At 41.2% G+C, this 20,730-nt stretch overlaps 3 protein-coding genes across 4 annotated transcripts; 1 reads left to right on the plus strand and 2 right to left on the minus strand.

The window, feature by feature from the left end:
- Positions 1-8,945: 8,945 nt before the first annotated feature.
- LOC104422732 (3-epi-6-deoxocathasterone 23-monooxygenase CYP90C1) lies at positions 8,946-14,566 on the plus strand. Of its 2 annotated transcripts, none has more exons than XM_018864089.2 (10): positions 8,946-9,166; positions 10,133-10,448; positions 11,152-11,476; positions 11,578-11,727; positions 11,814-12,086; positions 12,901-12,990; positions 13,099-13,177; positions 13,315-13,421; positions 13,909-14,036; positions 14,148-14,566. In XM_018864089.2, the coding sequence occupies exons 2-10, from the start codon at positions 10,243-10,245 to the stop codon at positions 14,245-14,247; spliced, it is 1,458 nt and encodes a 485-aa protein (XP_018719634.2). In that variant the 5' UTR covers positions 8,946-9,166; positions 10,133-10,242; the 3' UTR covers positions 14,248-14,566. The 2 variants fall into 2 exon arrangements, with proteins under 2 accessions (XP_018719634.2, XP_039159407.1); XM_039303473.1 differs by lacking the exon at positions 8,946-9,166 and adding an exon at positions 9,234-9,905.
- A 426-nt stretch (positions 14,567-14,992) lies between these two features.
- On the minus strand, positions 14,993-17,016 carry LOC104422731 (ribosomal RNA small subunit methyltransferase, mitochondrial). Its single transcript, XM_010035145.3, has 2 exons — positions 16,223-17,016; positions 14,993-15,850 (listed from the first exon to the last, which is right to left on the minus strand). Exons 1-2 carry the CDS (start codon positions 16,628-16,630, stop codon positions 15,119-15,121), a joined length of 1,140 nt encoding a protein of 379 aa, XP_010033447.2. The 5' UTR covers positions 16,631-17,016; the 3' UTR covers positions 14,993-15,118.
- Positions 17,017-17,480: 464 nt separating this feature from the next.
- LOC104422730 (thioredoxin H-type) lies at positions 17,481-19,900 on the minus strand. The gene is made up of 3 exons (XM_010035144.3): positions 19,684-19,900; positions 17,917-18,039; positions 17,481-17,813 (listed from the first exon to the last, which is right to left on the minus strand). Exons 1-3 carry the CDS (start codon positions 19,774-19,776, stop codon positions 17,670-17,672), a joined length of 360 nt encoding a protein of 119 aa, XP_010033446.1. The 5' UTR covers positions 19,777-19,900; the 3' UTR covers positions 17,481-17,669.
- Positions 19,901-20,730: the final 830 nt, after the last annotated feature.

Genomic DNA, 20,730 nt, shown 5'->3' on the forward strand with positions numbered 1-20,730 from the left:
TAAGCTAGAGGGTGGCCACCAGCTACATGTCCTTCGCGGGGCAGTATGTGGAAGATCAAAATGTTCAATAACCATCACGCATCACATGCATCCTTGTGAAACATCATGTATAAATGGAGAAAAATGTTCAGTCGGTTTCGCACACCTCATGCCAACTATTCAGACACGGATGACAAGTTGTGAACATGGGGTCATAAATGCATCAGCTGATGGCAATATGGTGTAAGATAAACTCACTCCCATGAATGTTTTATCACGGTGACTACTTTGTTCATGGATTTGACAAGCAAATTAGTGTTTAAAGAAATAATATGCTTATCCATTGAAATCAAAGCAATTGACTCGATTCTTCGAAATTGCTTCAATTTGGAGTGAGCATTTATAACCCTCCTTTGGCCTTTTCGTCATTTTACCTAAATTGGTTTAATTCTATATTCCATATGAGTCATGTCAGGCTAGTGATGCGAGCTAGATAAAACGTGAAAATCATAGTGATTGGAGTGAGGTTCACTGGATTTAAATTTAGAGCAATAGTTGAGAAACCAGGCTTTAATTTATAACCTATATTTTGATCTTCTCTATTAAAGCAGGTCATATTCATGATAGTACGAATGTTGGAATCTAATTTTGTCTCTTTACTTTCACTTGGGGCAAATATAGAGGATCACTTGACAATCATGCATTAAATAGTGGCGTTGCGAATAATGTGTCACGTGTGTTTTGAGAAGCATGCTACTATTTTGATTCCTTGATATGTTATGCAAGGTAAATAGGTGCTTCTGAATTTGTTTCCTGTCCCAAGTTAATGCTTATATAATGGTGGCAGTTCTAAGGATGATGCTCAGGTGAATTCAACGCTGATGCTACTTTGCCTTGCTTTGCTCTCTCTCTCTCTCTCTCTCTCTCTCTCCGTATCCTAAGTTTGACAGCTCTGAGATAACGCCCCGATCTTTGCACATTTCGGTGCCAATAGTTCGAGTTCAACGATGGGATTTTTCCAGCTCCCCGAAAACATTCGTGAACTGGGGAACGATTGGGAGCTTCGGTTGTTCGTCCTCCTCAGCTTGTTCCTCCAGTTGATCCTAACGTCTCAAGGCAGCCGGAGGAAATCCATCTTCAAGAACTGGATCCAAATCGTGGTCCGGACCACGTACCTGGCCGACTCCATTGCAACCCTGGCACTCAGCATCCTCTCAAACCGCCTAGCCAATATCAAGGAAACCAAGGGGATGACTGACCCGAAGAGCCAGATCACAGCCTTCCGGGCGTCGTTCCTTCTCCTCCACTTGGGCGGGACCGACCAGATCACTGTGTTTGCCCTGGTAGATCTTGAGCTATGGCAGAGGCAGTTGGCGCAGCTTTGCGTCCAGGATGGACTAGCGTCTTACATATATTTTCATCAGTTATGCGGAGAGGACGTTGTGTTTGTACTGGGCGAGCAAAGGTCCACCTCGAGATTCAATGCTTCCGCGCCCGACGTCCGTCCCATATGCCCCAGGATAATGCTGCAGTGCACTCTGAAGAAAGAGGAAGGTTACCGGGTCAGAGTCGACGAAATCACCCAGATTCCGGGTCCGGAGGATCTCTCGGTGAACAGCGGTCAAGCCCTCCTCAGAGAAGAGGGCTGGACTCTAGCCATAGCCCATGAGCTGTTCAAGATCTTCAAGCTTCTCTTGTGGGCCTGACCGTCAACTCTGTTGACCTGGACGGCACCCGGCGCATGTTCATGAGCCCGGGCATGAATTCGGCGCGGGCGATTGTAAAATCGTGGAGATCGAGCTCGGGTTCATGTACGATCTGCTCTTCGCCAAGGCCCCAATGCTGAAGTGTGCTTGGGGCGTCGTTCGTTGGGTCATCGGTGCTGTGTGCCGTGTTGGTAATCTTCTCCTTACAGGATAAGAAGTATTACACCAACGTTGACATCTGTGTAACTTTCTTGCTGATAAGCGTAGCTACATTTTTGGAAATTTACTCGCTTCTTCAAGCAATTTCTTCCGATTGGATCCACCACTGGCGGCTTCAGAGACGCGGGAGATCCGCAATTTCGTCTGCCATCGCTCTCCTCCGGTTCAGCCGAGCCAAAGATGGTCGAATTCCGTGGCCCAGTTCCCCTCTTGAGATCATCCATCATGAAAAGAAAAAGCATCTTCCGCCATCCGAGGTTAGCCAAGTTGCGCATGGCGCTGGAGAAGAACTTCTATATCGATTACAAAAATTTCGGCGTCGACATGAAAGGGATTGATCTTCGATCGCATGAGGGACATGATCGAAAGACTGGAACAAACCACCAAATTGAAGAGCGGGGTGGCGAGTCTTAAGCTGGAGGCGAGCGATCTACTGAAGAAGTCGAACTGCGATCATCTGAGCTGGAGTTTGGACAAGATGGAGTTTGACCAGAGCATCCTCATCTGGCACATCGCCACTGAGCTCTGTTACTACGAAGACGAGTGGGAAGCAGTACGAAGACATCAAGAACGCCCGAATGAGTACGTTGGTCTCCCGGTACATGCTCTTATCTTTTAGTATTCTATCCTTCCATGTTGCCAACAGGGGTAGGGGTGGTCCGATACGAGGACCCTTTGGTCGAAGCTCAGAAGTTCTACGACGACAAAGCAAGCGATGTCGTCGAAGAAGGAAGGCAGCGTCTCATCGGTCGTCATCGAGTGTGGGCGCATAGATTATTCAAGAAAGAGGCACATGTCCACACCCATTTTCACAGCTGCAGCAAGGCGCACCAGTCGAGGGAGTCGCGCGACCTGTGCGAAGTCTGCTGGCTCCTGCTCCAGTGAGAACCGACCTCCCCGCGTCGAAGCTGCGCGGAGCCAAAAGCACGTCGGTGCTGTTAAGCAGTTGAGATCAGTCGACACGTGGGACATAATCAGCAAGGTCTGGGTGAGGATGCTGGTTTACGCGGCTTGCCAATATGGCGTCGAATTTGGGTCGAGTAAAAAATAATCCGATCCATATCAATTCATTTAACCCGTTTTGATTTATTTTCATATGATGTAAATTTGACAATCCATACCCGATCTATATTATCGAGACATATTAATATTTAATTTAATCTAAAAAAATCCACTCCTACTGATTTAATCCACTTTAAGCTCTTCACACACGCATATAAAATATATGTTATTTGAATAAAAACCTCACATCAAATTAAAAAAGTAAATTAAACAATAAAGATTACTAAATAATTTTTTTTTTTTTTTTTTAAAAGTGAAAAACCTTAAATTGAGATACTTTTTAAAAAATCTTGATAAGAAAAAAGTTTGATTAATTAATGATTGACACAAAAATAATATTTATTTATAATAAATCTTCTAGGATGAGAAAATGCGTAACTTCTTAATTGTAATTTATCAAATTAATTGAATTTCGATCTAAACAACATTGAAGTTCCTCTAAAAGTACTTCTCTAGGTATGTATATGGATATCTACCTATCAAAAATATTAAAAAGAAATCAATTTTAATTATTTTCAAATTTTTGAATTTTTATTATTATTTCTTTTCTTCTATTTTTCTTTGTTTTTCTTTTCTCTTTTCTTTTTCTTCTTCTTCCTTCTTCTTCCCCCTTGTTCCTCTATTGGCGGCGACGACTTGAGCACATTGACTCGAGCTTTGTCGGGGTTGGCAAGCACGCAGCTCGCTAGATCCAAGCGAGCCCGAGCTCAACCAAGGTTGGCAAGCTCGTGGCTCGCCGATCCGAGTGAACCCGAGCTACGTCGCAAATCTAGCGAGCCTCGTCGCGCGTGGTGAGCTCGCGGCTCACCAAATCCAACGAGTTGGAGCTCAACCAAGGCCGGTGAGCTTGTGGCTTGCCGGATCCGGGAGCTCCGGCCAAATCCAAATCCGGGCGAGCTCCAAGTGTTGCTCCGATAACCGGTGAGGCTCGAGCCTCACCTAGCCGATCGCCAACCGTCGTCGTGGCCGCCACCGACTAAGGAAGGAGGAAGAAGAAAGGAAAAAAAAAAGAGAAAGAAAAAGAAAATAAGAAAATAAGAAAAGAAAAATAAAATAAAAAAATAATTCTAATTTCAATTTTTATAAAGTTAAAGAGGGAAGTGAGAGTGCTAGTATGAACAAAATAAAGGAGTTAGGGAAGAGAATAAGAACACAAGATTTATAGTGATTTGGCTTAATCCAAGCCTACGTCCACTCTCCCACGCTAACCTTCTTGGCTGGATTCCACTATGCAATCAACAAGAGATTACAACTTCGAGTGCAAACACTTAGTAGTAGATCACACTATCTCACTAAGTCACTCTTTTGGTATTTCTCTCACGATTACAAACGTTTAAGCTCTCAAGAGACAAGTATATGATCGAAAGTCGCTCGACTTTGAAATTATAAATTCTACGCTCCGTCTCTTACTTGCTCATCGGTCCTTCATCTCCTTAAATACTCCTCCACTTCCAAACTACCCGTTGGACAGTATCCCGGATAATCGTCTTCCAATATACCCATTAGACAGTTCTGTATCTAGAAGATTTGGTAGCCGTTAAGTGACAAAGGTAAAATCCCAAATTGATTCCGATCGCCCATACAAACGAAATCTTGGTTTCCATAAGTAAAGCTTCTTCGTATAGAAAGATCTTGTCTTCAACATCCAATTGTCAATCAATTAGATTGAATCAATCAAATCAATCTTGATGTGGAATCCAAACCCGATCACTAGCCGTTATATGATTGGGCTTGAATTACGTTACGTCGAATGGGATGTAAAGTCGATAGCCATAGACTTTAAACTGAGTCCAGTCTCAGCGGTCTTCGACTTTGAGTCTTGAGTCCTGCGGCCTTCGACTTTGACACGTAAGTCCGGAAATCTTCGAATATACTTTGGACATGTGTTACGTTCGGTCTTCCGGTCGTCTTCGACTTTGATAATATCATTTACATGTTCTATTATCTACATGGTCTATTACTCAACCATTAAACATGTTAGTAGCCTTTGATTTATTTTGTCATCTTCAAAATATCATAAGGGATTTCCCTAACAGGAAGTTGGGTTGGAAATGGGTTTCTAAGTCAAACCCATTAAAGACTCATTTAACTAGTCTCTTTAAAATTTAAATTACTCATATACAACCCATTTTAAAATATAAGTGACTTATACATAACCCATTTATAATTTAAATGAGTCAAATATGAGTTTAAGACCCATTTTGACACCTCTACTTGTCAATGCAAAGGCTACGAATACTGAAGGGCCTAAGCAGAGGAGGAGGAGAGCTTCTCACCCACATTTGGCTTCTCATGGCGCATCTCAGCATAGCGCAACCAGTACAAACTTCCGGAGATCAGTCTGGCAGAATGTTTCTTTTGGTTAAACGTGATGTTTTATTTGAGTGAGATAAATAAGGTAAACTCATCATCATGTTGGGATGGTGAGAGGTTGAGTTTATTTCGGTCCATGTCGCGGTATGGAGTCGAGTCAGAAATAATGAAAACGTGTGCATCAGGAGTTCACCAGTGGCATTCCACTAAAGCCAAATAAGTCACTCCTCAAAGTGGTTCATGACTTTTCTCATTCGTGATTTTGGTTAGTAACTCCTCAATATAATGGACTCCCCCGCTCCAGTTTGTAAGTTTTTAATTTTGAGAAAGTAAATGGCTAAATGCGTATGTGAGACTAGTGATTTCTCGGTAAATAACAAAAAGACGTCACAGACAATAACGTTATATATAAAACCCAGCAAATAAGTGAATTCATGTCTTTTGATTGAGATTTATAGATTCTCTTTATAGATAAAGGGAAAGGGTTGATAAAGAAACAAATCAAATCATATATTACAAAACTATTGCAAATTGAGGGCGGTCACAATTTCCATTAGAGCTGTTTCCAAAATTAAGGCTTGAATATTTTAACACTATTGAGAAATCCGGTAGAATATTGGTGGCATATGTGATGGACGGTGCCGACCATGACCAATGGTGATTCCCGATGTTGGTGGTCCCCCAGTGGATGAACAAGACTCGTGGGATGTGCGGGAGCTATTTTGATTTGGAACTTGAATGTGTTGGATCATTCGGTGGATTCTTAGGAAGAACCTATACTTTCCGAGAGCTTTCATATCATGTTGAACACTCCGATACTCTTTACCATGCGAGTGCAGAATTCCAATACGTATCGGGTCAATTTTAAAAAAATTCAATAAATAAATGGTCAAAATATAAATATATAAAAATAAAAATCAAGGAAAAAGAAGTGATTAATTGTCAAATTGAAACATTAAATAATATTAATAAATGATGAATTAATATTTTTAATATAAATTCATTCTAGACTCTTTTTATTATTTATTTATTTGTAAATTTGAATCAAATAAATTTGATAAAATGATAATTTATTATATATATATTATGTATATAACGGACCATAATTATTTTTTTTTGATAAATAATGTGTTGGCATATTGTGTTTTGTTGTGTCATGTGTTACATGTCATGTGTCGGTGCCACTTAGGTTTGCATTCTTAATTTGTGAGAACAAAACGACGAGTTGAAAAGAAAATTAGATAATAAAAATAAATTAATAAAATAAATTAACAAGTGGGTTTAATGAGGATTGGGCTGATTCTATTTCTAATTGGTTTGGGGCATGATTTAAGACGGGCTTGACTCAGCTCTAAATGTTTGGGCTAGGTTTGATTCTTTTATACGAAATGGGTTTAGTTCAGTTGAAGAGGTTTGATGTAAGAGCTAGTAATGTCCCATGCTTAAATGCAAAATTGGAAATTTAGTTAGAAAAAAATAAGCCTCGATTAGGTTGTCAAATTATTATGTATTATGCGTGTTTGGAAAATGAATGATTTGGAAAATATTTTTCTAAAAATAATAGCCTATATTACCTATAAAATGAACAAACGAAAAATATTTTTATCGTTCCTAAAATAATGACACATAAGATGTTGCTGATAATGAATGATTTCTCAATAACTAATAATTTCAATTGATACAATAAATTATATTTACGGAAATATTTTTCAAATCATTCATTTTCCGTAAACAAACGGAACTTAAAGGTATATGAGGAATGACTATTGAATCCAAGAACTTAAAGAAGAAAATCACATATATGAGCTTTAGCTCATGATTGTTCAATGAAGTATGCGCGATTTTGGTACTTGAATTCAATTTGACATAAGTCTTTTTATTTATCCAAATATATATGGTTAATTGGAAAAAAAAAAAAACGGCTTGAATAAAATTCATATGATTCAATCATCATCATCAAATAATTATTAAGCTCCAAAATTTAGGAATCAAAAACCACCCAAAATCAACCCTTTGGCCCCGTTCCAATGCTCACCCCTAATATGAGCTTCAGGCCGAGGTCAATCGATGAAACATGCACGATTTGGGCACTCAAATTCAATACAATACCCATAAATAAAAAAATTAAAAAAACGGCTTCAATAGGATTCATATGATTCGATCATCATCATAATCAAATAATTCCCAAATATTTTCTCCTTTTTCTATTCATTTTCGAAAGCTGCATGAACGGCCAGGAACATTCGAGCTTGAGATCCGCTAGAGCCGAATAGAGTCCCATAATGGTTTTTTATCTTCTTCTGCTGTCTTTCGAGAAACACGTCCAAATCCCAGTGTAGGCCCAGCCATTACAGTCCGGCCCACCTCTATGCCCCCAATAATTAATCCCGCTCTTATCATCTAAATTATTTATAAAAAATGGTGGGACCATCCTAATATTTTTAATAAAGCCGCCAAAACGAAGGTCTTTTTTTTTTTTGGCAATTTAATGTTAACAAATTCTAGTTACATGGTAGGTCGCCTTCTAATCATTAAAAAAAATAGTTCATATCATGAAAATCCCAAATTAATACACATTTGATAAATTTACCAAACTAATTTTTTCTCATACTAAAAATACCTTTTAATAATTTGTCCCAATAAATTCATTCCATAAATTATTGTTAAATTATTAAGTCGGTGACAAATTATTTAGTTAACTATATCAATTTAACTTAGATTTTATTCTCCTTTTGTTCTAGTTGTACCTATTTCATAATTTTTTGTGATATTAATTTAATTTAACAGAGTGTATTTGTTACTACCAATTTGTGGTTTTTGGCGGTTAAAAAGTTAATTTTGAGTAAAATTGTTACAAGTGTACAAATTTTGAGTTTTTTTTATTAATTTGGAGTAAATTTAGTACCAATTTGAGATTTTTGTGATATTAACCCAAAAATTAAATATCTAAAGCCATTTTTTGGGGTCAAAATATAAAATAGCTTTAAAGGTTTATATCTATATATCAAGGAGTGGGTGGGCCTTTCTCCACGCCCTTTTCAGCGCACAGTGTTTCAAAATTGATAGACTAAATTACCCTTTAAATAAATCTCGCCCTTTTTCCATCTATCATGTGCACACCACGTGACCCCTGCAGAAAGATCGTTTCCGTATCATATCAATACTCTCTCGAAAGTGGGGTTGCCATCTTCTTTTGTCTTTAGACTCCCGCCGTTATAGATCTCTATCGTGCCGGTCATTTCATCTTCAAAATTGACTCATCTTTCCACTAAATTTTGAGTATATTTAGATTTGATATCACGACACAATTAGAAATAAAAAATAGAAAAGGAAGCTAAATATTCTCCTTTTGATGGGTCATTCCCGGTTTGAACATAAAGATAAGATTTTCATATTTTTAACACTTTGGAAGGGTACAAAAAAGGGCAAATTTTTAAAGCAAACTACAATAGGGAAGGAAACAAATGTAGCTATGATTCTATGAACTAGCAGGAAATGAACAGGTGCTGTCTAGTTTTAAAATGGCAGGGTGGAAATAAACCCCCGCCACACGCTCGAATACTGGAAAAAAGAGAAAAGACAGAAGCAGATAAAATAAAAAAAGGAAAAAATATCCACATGCTCGTCAATAATGGAGGTGGCGATTTCCTTCCTCTTATAAATAAGAAGAGCCCCACGTACTGATCACCCGCAGTCCAGAGCCCTGCTCCCTTGCCCGCCTACTCCGTACTCCCCATGGCCATCACCGCCAGCTTTCCCTCCTCGCTCCCCACCCTTCGCTCGCGCACGTGAACAGAGACTCGCTCAGGTAGAGAGAGAGAAGAGAGAGGTGCGCGAGGGACGTCGCCGCGTGGACGACTGGTTCCGGCCCTGGCAGGGAGAGGCAGGTACGTCGGGCTCCTTTTTTTTTTTTTTTTTTTTTCCGGTTCTGATTTTGGGTCCCCAAGGATTTAGTCCGCGTCTGGTGGGAGATCGAGGGAATGAAGAGATGGGTTGCGGCCGGCCAAGGACAACCGGCCGCCGAGTCTCCGCCGGCGGCGGAAGGAGAGAGGCCGCCGGGAACGGAAAGGTGAGGAGAAAGTGCGGGGAAATTTACCTGGGGAGAGCAGAAAAAGCGAAAGGAGCGAAAAAACGAAAAAGAAGAAAAAGGGGTAGGACAATGTGGGGCGGCCAGCGGCCGGGCGGCTGTGCGCCGCACGTGTGCACGTGACCCTCGCTACTTTTTCCAGGCGGCTTCGGGGCAGGCGTGCTCCTCTGCGGGAGCCCGCATGGGATCTAGCCGTGCGACCCGCCGAAGTTCTAAACTGGACGACTTTAATGACGGTGCAAGAGTTTCCGGAATTGGATTGTGTCCAGTAGATAGGTTGCAGGATCTCGTCATGCGATTACCCATTAAGAGAAAGATGATCTCGATCCTGCAAAATCTTAGCTTCTGAAGGGGCGGGGACAGAGAAAATCTGCACGAAAGTTTTGTCTTTTCGAAGTGTTGGAGGAGTAAAATTTAATGGGTGCCTGCAAATTCTTATTAGCGGGTGGGATAAATGATTTAGTACGAGAATGTAGACATCGATATTACCAAGATTTTTCGTGGGGGCAGTGATGTTTCCTTGCCAAGATACATATGAGGTGCGCAGATATGCATTAAGAAATTCTTGTCTTGAATTCATGGTGCTCTTACATCGTTTTTCTGCTCCAATGGCTAGATACCCGAAACTTGAAGCAGCTCGGATCGAACTGAACCGAACCAAGCTGAAATGACTCGATTCAAATGCGATTAGTTTGATGATATTTTTTAAATGTCAGGCGCGGTTTATTAAAGTTCCCATCTTTCTGCATTGATGTTGTGTTTACAGATTACAGTCAAGTATTGAGAGAAAGTGGAAAAACCAAGCAAAATGAGGGTGTTTCTGCCCAGTCAAAATTGAAGCGGCCTGTTTTGCCATCCTTGATTGTTGGGGACAAAATGGAGTGGATTTGGGGAACTTGGTTTCTGGTGGCTGTTCTTACGGTGTGTTGGTATCGACATAGATCAGTGAAGAACAAGATATATGAGAGGCGTGGAGTTCCGAAAGGTAGCTCGGGTTGGCCTCTTATTGGAGAAACACTTGACTTCATTGCCTGTGGATACACTTCCAGACCTGTCAGCTTCATGGACAAGCGCAAACATCTGTAAGTCCAGTTATTGTCTCTGGTGATTCTAGCTGCGTAATATATATTTTTTTAATTGCTCGGGGAGTCCCAAACCTTTTGGCTTGACTAACACTAGTGAATGTATCTACATAAATTTGTTTCCACATCCCGTATTTTCTCAACCCAGCTAGTTACAACAAGATCTGTAGTCATTTCACTTGTGTTAGTCAAACCAGGAAAGTATCTTCTTTGTTGTAACTAGCTGGGTTGAGCAATAGATAATACCAAAATGAATTGAAGGCCATGTATTTAAGGGTGATGGAAATTGTCAAACAATCCTAATTCTTCATTAGTCTTCTTCATACAAGCTGTTGATGTATGCCTGCTTTCAAGGTTACTTTTTGCTCCGGTCTTTTAGCCTTGTTTCATGTCGTGAAATCTGTATAAATATACAATTCGTCCCTGAGAGATATATGAGGAATAGGACAAACTCATAAGTTTCATATCAAAGTGGAGGAGAGTAGTAACATCGTGAGAAGAAGGAACAATTTGGACGACACTAAAAATCCTGTTGCCTTATGGATCCTTGTGTAGATATTTACTCTCATCCCTTCTAATGAGATGAAACCTTGTTTCTTTACATTAAACATCCATGAATAAAAATTCATAGCAAGAAAACAGATTGGGAGGTATCTTTACTTCTCTCTTTTTTTCTTTTCGTCAATTTTACTTGTCTTTATAGGTACGGCAAAGTATTCAAGACACACATATTGGGAACGCCCATTATTGTGTCCACAGATCCTGATGTGAATAAGGTGGTTCTGCAAAACCATGGGAACACTTTCATCCCTGCTTATCCTAAATCAATTACAGAGTTGCTGGGGCAAAATTCTATACTTCAAACGAATGGATATCTTCAAAAGAGGCTTCATGCGCTGATTGGGGGCTTCTTAAGATCGCCGCAATTTAAAGCTCGTATAACCAAAGACATTGAGAACAGTGTTAAACTTACTTTGGCTTGTTGGAAAGATATGCACGTGATACACATACAAGAGGAAATTCGAAAGGTCTCTCTCTCTCTCTCTCTCTCTCTCTGCGCAAGCATGGGAAATGGACACTTCACATATCAAACAATGACTGAATGTGGATTTTCTTTCTGGTTCCATAGATCACATTCGAAGTTCTGGTTAAGATGTTGATCAGTATTGGTCCCGGTGGAGACCTCGACAATTTAAAGAGAGATTTTGAGGAATTCATCAAAGGTTTGATTTGTGTACCTATCAAACTTCCTGGAACAAGACTATACAAGTCTCTGAAGGTAAAAGAGCTGGTAAAATTTAAAAATGACACTTATTTGAAGCTATTGCTTTTAGATGCTCACCCAGGTTCACTTCTGTCTTGTAGGCAAAGGAGAGGCTACTAAAGAAGGTCGAAAGAATTGTTCAAGAAAGAAAACTTTCTATCGAGGAATCAGATGGAAACGGCACACCAAATGATGCGCTTGATGTGCTGCTATATGATAATGGTGAGCCCAATGAGAAGCAATGCCTTCCGATGGACTTTATCTGTGGAAATATCATTGAAATGATGATCCCAGGAGAAGAGACTGTGCCCACAGCCATGACCCTGGCCATCAAATTTCTCAGTGATTCACCTGTTGCTTTAAAGCAGTTGATGGTAAGGTGTTTTTTCTCATCTTTTTGTTGTGAATGGCTAGAATGGTGTCTTAAGATTTTATTCATTTCTCAGCCCCTGTTTGATGAAGCTATTGTGCCATAGAGTGCTCGTCGTGCATGAGTCCTTTCAAGGACAGGAAACACTAATAAACTTTTGAGGATTAGATACTAAGAGTAGAACGTTTAAGAGGGGTTTCTCTTGGTCAGAGTTTTCATCAGTATTTGGAGGTAGGGTCAAGTCCTCAACTGGATACTTGACACAGTTATATGTTGTGAGGTTCAGGTTTTCTCTTTAACAACCAAGCATGATTCACTGTAAGAGAGTTCAAACCGGTAAACTCTTACCCTGTTCAAAGTCCTCGATGAGGCAACTATAAAATTCCATATGGCAATATTTACTATCCAACAGTAGATAGTACTTGCAATAGAGGGAGATGGTTATGCCTCTTTTAGGCTTTTAGTTTTTCAGGAACACTTTTTGCATTCATGGGAAATGAAATTTACTTATCTGCTTGGTCTAGTGCTCCAGAGACTTTGTCTAGTTAGGGCACAAAATGGTATATAAAGGAGCGCTATATGCTATGGCTTGACCCTTTTATAGATAGTTGAGCTAAGCCAACCTTGACCTCCAGAGAGGAACACCCTTTTTTCCCTTTTATCACAGAGGTAGTCAAGATTACCTTCAACATGACATCTCTTGATTTTATTAAATGAGAACATTTCGGTGCATATCACTAGGATGGACCTTAATCTTTTGCTGTAATTCAAATTGAGATTCATTCAATTGCTGGTTACTGCTGTCATTTATCATTTAGGTGGAAAATCTGGAATTGAAGAGGCAGAAGGCTGATTCTGGTGATGACTATGGATGGACTGACTATATGTCTTTGTCATTTACTCAAAATGTAAGTATCAATGGGGAGTCATGCGTTACTGGAAAAGGTCCATTTTATTTTTAACGAAACTAAATAGAGAAGTATTCACCTCATATATGCCTTCTTATTTGGTTCCAGGTGATTAGCGAAACCCTGAGATTGGCAAATATTATTAACGGGGTGTGGAGAAAAGCAGTGAAAGATGTTGAAATTAAAGGTGAACCTTGTTGTATGTCTTATTTATCTGTCCCTTAAAAATAAAATTTGCTCCATGGTTTTTTAAAAGTAAAAATCATCAATAAAGCCGATAAGTATCTTTCTGCATTTATTAAAGCCTCTTTGGTGTTTATGCAGGTCACTTGATACCACAAGGGTGGTGTGTTTTGGCATCCTTTATCTCCGTACACATGGATGAAGACAACTATGAAGATCCATATGAATTCAATCCTTGGAGATGGGAGGTAATGAACCTGATAACTTCCTCTGAAGCAACAATAAGCTAAATTATTACATTGTTGACAACTATTACAGTAACCTTAGGAAGGAAGAGTCATTGAAAGAATAGTTGTGGACGTAGGTTGTGGTGTCAAGAAATTCCTTTTTAGAAGCACAAGAATCGGTAGTGAGCTCATTGATGGTAACTCGAGCAACATACTTTGCATGACAAACTGTTCAAACCGTGTCTGACATCACCGGCCGAAAGTGTTCATATTAGGAGCAGCTAACTCCCTGTAATTCAGATATTTGAAGGACCCGTGTCTTTGTATTGGCTGACATAAACCCTTCACGAGTCTTACTGGAAATTAGATTTCCTGGTCCTCAAATCATGCTTGAAGAACTGCACAAACAGTTTTTTTGGCTTTTTCCTTTGCCTGTGACTAAGGCAACTTGGCGGAAAGTAAGCAATTACTCATGCGATATGCTTGCATTGTGATTCATTATTGGCAGAAAACAGGAGCTGCGGTCAATAACACCTGCTTTACACCATTTGGGGGTGGACAGAGGCTATGTCCAGGCCTAGAATTGTCCAGACTTGAGATCTCAATCTTTCTTCATCACTTTGTCACCACTTACGGGTAACTTCTTCCTTCCTTGACTAGATAATGTGATGGAAAGATCTGCTAATCAATCATATTGCTTTCCCAAGATCATCTGCCTGCTGCTTATTCTTGCATTCTGCTGTGCAGTTGGATAGCTGAAAAAGATGAGATTGTCTCCTTTCCGACTGTCAAGATGAAAAGGAAGCTACCCATAAAGGTTACACCGTTAAGTGCAACTGTCATATGATTGGCCAAACACAATTAGGCGGATGTATATTAATAACCAAGTCAATCATATAGAGTTTTCAGCGGCATTAGATGCTCAGAGAGGTCTTGCTTCCTTCAAGGACCAATAGTGTAGGCACCTTTTGTAAGGCTACACTTCTTTATGTAACCGAAAATGCCATGCACTCCAACCAACTGCAAACTACTATTTTGTCTTATTTCTTCTCTGAGAAAAAGTTAAGCAATCCTTCGCTCAGATTTTCTGGGAATAGAAAAGGATGGCTCAGGAACACAAGGCAAAAGTTTCCCTTGTTGACTTAATTCGAGCTTAATTTTTTTCCCTCCCTTTTATTAGTAGGAAGCTTCTCTAGTTAACTAGGAGCAACACGTTGGACTTTGATCCCTGCCTTGTCTGCAAAATTCTACTTGATCCGGGGAAGCCATAGTTGCCGAGCTTAGACATATGTCAAATGTTGGCATTCCCTACAACAATAAACCTCCAAGTATATATTCCAAGATCCCTACAATCCTCGATAATGGTGAATTAACATTGGGATGAAGCAGTTGCAGGCCTACAGCCTGCTTTCGCCTTTATTTGACCCTCGGGTACTGCTTATTCTGCCTTGGTGAGTACTCGACGAATGCACATTGGAATGAGTTCTCTCCCATTTTCAGAGAAGCGGCGTCGTGAATCCAGTAGCTAAAGTCATTACACATGTAGTTTCTAACAGCAGATGTTGCATCAATTTTAAAACAAAGACGTGTGGTGCTTCTACAAGGTACCAAACAATGAGTGGTGAAAAAAATTGAAACTTATGGTTCATATTTTCATCTCGACACCAATACACTGATGGTGTAGTGCAGTGCTGTACATCAGCTAGTAAGGCGTTCTGTCATGACTCGGCCTGATTATGAAAGTAAACTCCAGCATGGTTAAGTACAGCCAGCAAATGTAACAACTCATCATTGGACAACTTTGAAGGCCTCTTATCTTCAAACCCCTCGGCTCTGAGAACCCCGACAATCTTCTCCTTGAACAGATTCATCTCCCCTTCAGGGACAGACGACGACAGAGACTCCTCTTCACTGTTCCCCTCTTCATCTATATCACCATCTTCAACAGAAACACCACTAATCCCATCATCGTTAGTGATGGCAACGTCCTTTTTCAAACCAGCCAATGTGGAAGTTTTGAAGATCTCCATTAACTTCCTCTTCTGCTTAAATGTTGCACCTAAAGTTTTATTCTTCTTGCCGAAGCAAGTCCTTGTGAAAGCCCACCACTCAGCAAGATTTACCTCAGGAAGTTCAGTTTTTGGACGGATTATGACCACAGACGAGTTGACTTTAGGGACAGGAAGAAAGTCTCTCTTGCTTACATCCATTGCAAACTCCACATCAGCGACCAGCTTCACATTGACAGCCAATCTGTTATACTCTGAGTCACCAGGATTTGCTAATAACCTCCTTGCAAACTCTTTCTGCAGGAGGAGAGTCGCGCTTCTAAACTGGATTTTCCCATACACCAATTTAATTATAAGTGGTGACGATATCTGATACGGAATATTGGCAACTACAATATCAAATGGTGGAAACTGTGTCTTCAGCGCATCTTTCTGTATCACCTGCATAAACCATCACAGGTCTGTGTCACCTAGGCCATCCAGGCCATCTCAAAGAAGGAAGAAATAGAACCGATACTTAAGCAAACTTACAGGGTCACCTTTATTTCAAAACACTTAGTTATGCTCCCTATTTTTCAGATGTAAGCAGACTCGATAAGTCATGCTCACAAGAGTTATGAGCCATCTTGTTGGCCATCTAGTCTGAAAATATTTACTTTCAAAGTATGGACTTTTCCGTTTTCTTTCTTTTATAAGCAGTGCTGTGTTTAATTTATCCAGACCCGGAAGGAGTCTAGTGTAGTTCGCCGTTTCATAGGCCGAAAAGCTTCTGCGAGGCATTTCGTCGAACACATTACATACTAAACCACGTACAGTGAGCCGATCTTCAAACCCACGGTCAGCCACGCGCTTCCGGAGGGCGTCCACCATCCTGCCGTCGATCTCCACCGCCACGACCTTGCGGGAGACCTCCAGGAGCTTCAGCGTGAGATTCCCCGTCCCGGGTCCGATCTCCAAGACAGTGTCGCCGGGCTTCAGCTCGGCCCTCCGGACGATCGAATCAAGAACTCGCGGGTTGGTGAGGATGTGTTGGCCCTTGCTCTTGTGAAGCCGAAACTCGGGTCCTCGGGCTTCTCGAGCGCCCTTCTCGGAACCCCGGCGGCCGTCGTCCTCTCGGGTCCGAGCGTGCATGCACTCGGCCTGGAGAAGTTGCCCACCGCCATCGCGTCGCCAAAGCAGTCGACTCGGATCAGCACGAATCGAGCGGCACTTGCGAAACATGAAAAAGGGGGCGGGTAGTCTCTGTTTCGAGTGCGCTCGAATGGGTCACCGCCTGTTGCGGCGTCGGGCGAGGAGCGGATTCAGGATCGAAACTGAGAAACGGTCGATACCATGCGAAGTTCGCGGCTCTTGCTCGGTCTGAACATCAGCATCTAACCGCCGAAATGCAGAGGAAACGTGCTGCTACTGTTCAATTCTTCAAAAGCTAAAGGCATTGTCAGTTGAAAGTGCTCGAATTCCTTTGTCGGGTTGACTGGACGTCAGATCAAAACATCGTCACCGTTATATCGTGGGAAACATCCGCGAATTTGAGATCCAAAAAAAGGGCATCACTGTTGAATATGCCATACCATGTAACATGCTGTAATACATTAAAAAAAACCCAGTTTCAAAAAAGTAACAAAAAATTCAGATGCAATATTTATCATTTTGTAAGTCTATATTTGAAATATCATGATATGGATTAAATGGTCAATTCACTCTTATTTAGGGTATTGATACTTTGAACCTGGACATGGCAAGCACATGCTGAAATCTATTAGTCCTACTTTGAATGCATTGAGGACCCTATGAAGAGACCATTCAAACGAATGTATAGACTTTTGTGCTAGGTAAGCAATTTTTTATATGGGTAGCAATTTTTTTTCTTTTAATTGTTTGATACGGACCTTTGAAATCGCACTTTTTTTAGATGGAACAAATTGCACGACGTCCAAGGCATATGTTGTGTCCAAACCTACTAAAATGATGGGGTCAAGTTAATACGCATTCAGATAAATATGTAATTTGCTTGTGTTAGTGGGAGGCATAGAAAGTTTTAAGTGAAGAAATGATGAAAATCACCAACAGATTTTCAGAAATCGCCATCAATTCCTTATGTTTTATTCATCATGATTGTAAAGTTCCACTAAAATCACTCCATGCTGCAGACATAAGAATCTCAACATAACATATGGCGCTTATAATATATCACTGCGGATTTCAGCTTGTTCCAAAGAGTCCTTCAAAGACAACTGCGGAGCCCGCAGAGCCCGCGTGATTAAGCTGAAGCAGTAGCCACATGCTTGCCGATGGTCTGCTGAAGATCATCTTTCTTTGCTCCGACCACCTTGTCCACAACCTTCCCCCCTTTCACGAAAATGAAGGTGGGCATCGCCTCCACAGCCCATTCTTGAGCAACTTGCTGCAAAGACACAAGTAATTAGTCCGTGATTTAACTGCACAGGAAGGATGGGGGAATTGGGGAAACAATCTTAGTTCCGCATGGGATGGAATTTTATATTTACCTTCAGCTCATCCACATCAACCTTTAGGAAAAGGACGGCGGGGAATTTCTTGGCCAGCTCTGCCAGGAAAGGTGCGATAAAGCGACACGGTCCGCACCATGATGCAGTGAAGTCCACAACTACCTGCATTAATTAAAGTAGCAATCGTTATCGATGAGAATCTGAAACTGGACCCAGAGCTTTAATGCAGGAAAAATAAAGAACGGTCGGCTCGGCCTTGAATTTTAAATCGATTTGTTGGAAGCTAGTCGCCTGTCACAACACCCTGTAAATCACTTCTAGAAAACTAAATTGGAAGGGTGGCCATATTCTGTACAAGTGCAAGAAGAACTGGGAGACAGTATGACTTTGACACAACATTCTATCGCCTCAATGTCCAGGGAGGACATCTAAAATCAAGCTGGATGATAGAGTAGTAGGTCATCCATGAATTGGCATGTTGGAGAAATCTGCAGTTCAAAATATGCCAATGGCAATGGCATGGGACTTCAGTTCTGTCTTTGTTGAACGTCAAATGACCTGTTTTTCAGGTATTTCTGTGGCATGACATGGTAAGGACTACTAGCAACCAACCGATTTGATCCTAGAAAGGGAAATTGCCGTGACTAATCACACGGGCATCGAACATCAGCACAAATCAACTAAGAAAAGGAGTGTGATCCCGTGTTCATCGCACAAATATACAGTAATATTTTTCCTTAGATAACAGCTTATCAATTGCAAGCCACTTCCCATCGTAGTTTTCCTCATCAAGACTCAAAATTTCCACTGTGCCTTGACCTCTAGTTGTCACTTCTTTTCGTCATGTCTAACTTAAAGACGAAAGCTCCTCAAGCGCATGTTTTCTTTTTGTTTCCCACCGTGGACTTGGTCCTATCGCGGAAGATATCATTATTCGCTTAAAACAAAGTTAAAAGAAGTATGTCTCCATCAAAAGAAAAATAACAGAGAAAAAATACAAGAACAGTCCAACCGAGGAAGCGGTCTATCTCCAATACCATTGCCTACAGCAAGAATTATTATCGTGGGTTACGACGTAACATCAAGCCACTATTTTCCATGTGGTCGGTCGTAGGCCGAACCTGTATAAATCTATAGATATGCCCCCTTTTCGACCACTCTGCTCTCAAGCCAAACCAGTGCAGGGCTTATTGGAGAAACCGCAGCTATAAAAAATCAAAACCCAGTTGATGAAGCAAACCCCCTCACGAGCTAGGGTCCACAAAGCAGTTCACTTGACAATTACATAAGATATAGTTGCCGAACCACGAACAACCCCGGAAAATCAGATAAATTTGCATAAATGCACGCGTATGTAGACGGCTTGTGAATCTTCCGCCTGAAGAAACTCAACAAGAGTCACGTCAATTCGGGGGGTTTTCTCATCTCCGTAGATAATCACACCGCTTCCGGTGGAAATTAAACGTGCAACCAGCCGAACCCGATCAGAGCAGGCACTCGAATCACGACTCGAAATCACTTTTCTCGTTCATGTACGAATCCATCCACGAATCGGGCACGTCTAAATCGAAGTCAACGCCTCGCCTTTCACGACGATCAACCGAGCCACGGCCAAATCCAAAAAAACAAAACAAAGAGAACCCGTAACACGCAACCTCGACAGCCGGAAGATCACGCATCCGGAGTTGCAAAAAGCCAACCAAAAAAAACGCCGCCAGTCCCGGACATCAAAGCGCAAACGCGAACGAAACGAAAGCAAACGAAGGGACGGAAAGAGAAAGAGAGATGAAACAAAGAAGATGGTACCAGCTGGTCGGGCTCGTTGCCCTTCTGGATTTGCTCGGTCCAAGCCCCGACGGTGTGGCAGCCGATCACCTGTCCCTCCTCCGACGACGCCATTCTCGCTCCCTGCACTGCACGACACTAGCCGCCTCGCGACAGCTGGAAACCTCTTCTGCTGCTGCTGTTTGCTCCTCGTCGATTCCGAGGATCTTGTCGAGCGCACGTCTTTCCGTTTCGGTGCCTCGTCCTCATTATATAAGTAGGAGGAGAAGGTGGCCGGCAGGGAATTGGGAAATGGCCCCTGCTTGCTGCGGAATTTACGGTTCGGCCGCCAGGGGTCAAGAGGGGTGGGGGAAATTATTGGGAATGCGAAGGACCACGGAGATTCGCCTGCGACGTCGGGGAAACGATCTCTAGCTGCCGCTAGTTGTAAAGGTGCCGAAAATGAGCGACAACTAGAAAATCCATCCCCACAAGAAAATGTTATCTTCTTTGGGCCATTAGATTTTCTTTTCTTCGGATTATGTTCGATATATGTAAAGTCAATTAATTCACGAGTCATCGGACTTACTATCTGTAATATGAGCTTTTATAAAATTGTGATCATCCAAAATTCGAAAGCAAGAATGATTAAATTATTAAATTTGGCTCAAAATCGAATATGCAAGATTAGGGAATTTGTGCCGAATCGATTGTGCGCTCTTGATGGTTTGCGTCCGAAGCTCTCTCACTTTTCCTTCTTTTCTTTTTTTTTTTTTTTTGCTATTTTCCCCTTTTGTTTTTATATTTTTCGGGGGCCACCCTTCAAGAACAAATTCAGGATGACTTCCCATGGTTTTGGTTTGACATTTGATGAGCCACCTTTGTATCCCTCCTCAACCTGATCAAACTAGAGAAGTAGAAAGAACGCAGGAGAAAAGCTCAAAGCCGAGATCACGTCACCAAAGATGTAATTTCAAATGTGTTATTTCTTTTCATTTATAATTCTATATTAATTGGTTTTTGTTCTTCGGTATGCTATTTTTTCGGGATTTAGTTCGTTGCAGATCACATCGAGTTAGGTATAGCTTG

Source organism: Eucalyptus grandis, chromosome 10, assembly GCF_016545825.1.
Source record: "Eucalyptus grandis isolate ANBG69807.140 chromosome 10, ASM1654582v1, whole genome shotgun sequence".
NCBI classification, from domain to species: Eukaryota; Viridiplantae; Streptophyta; class Magnoliopsida; order Myrtales; family Myrtaceae; genus Eucalyptus; species Eucalyptus grandis.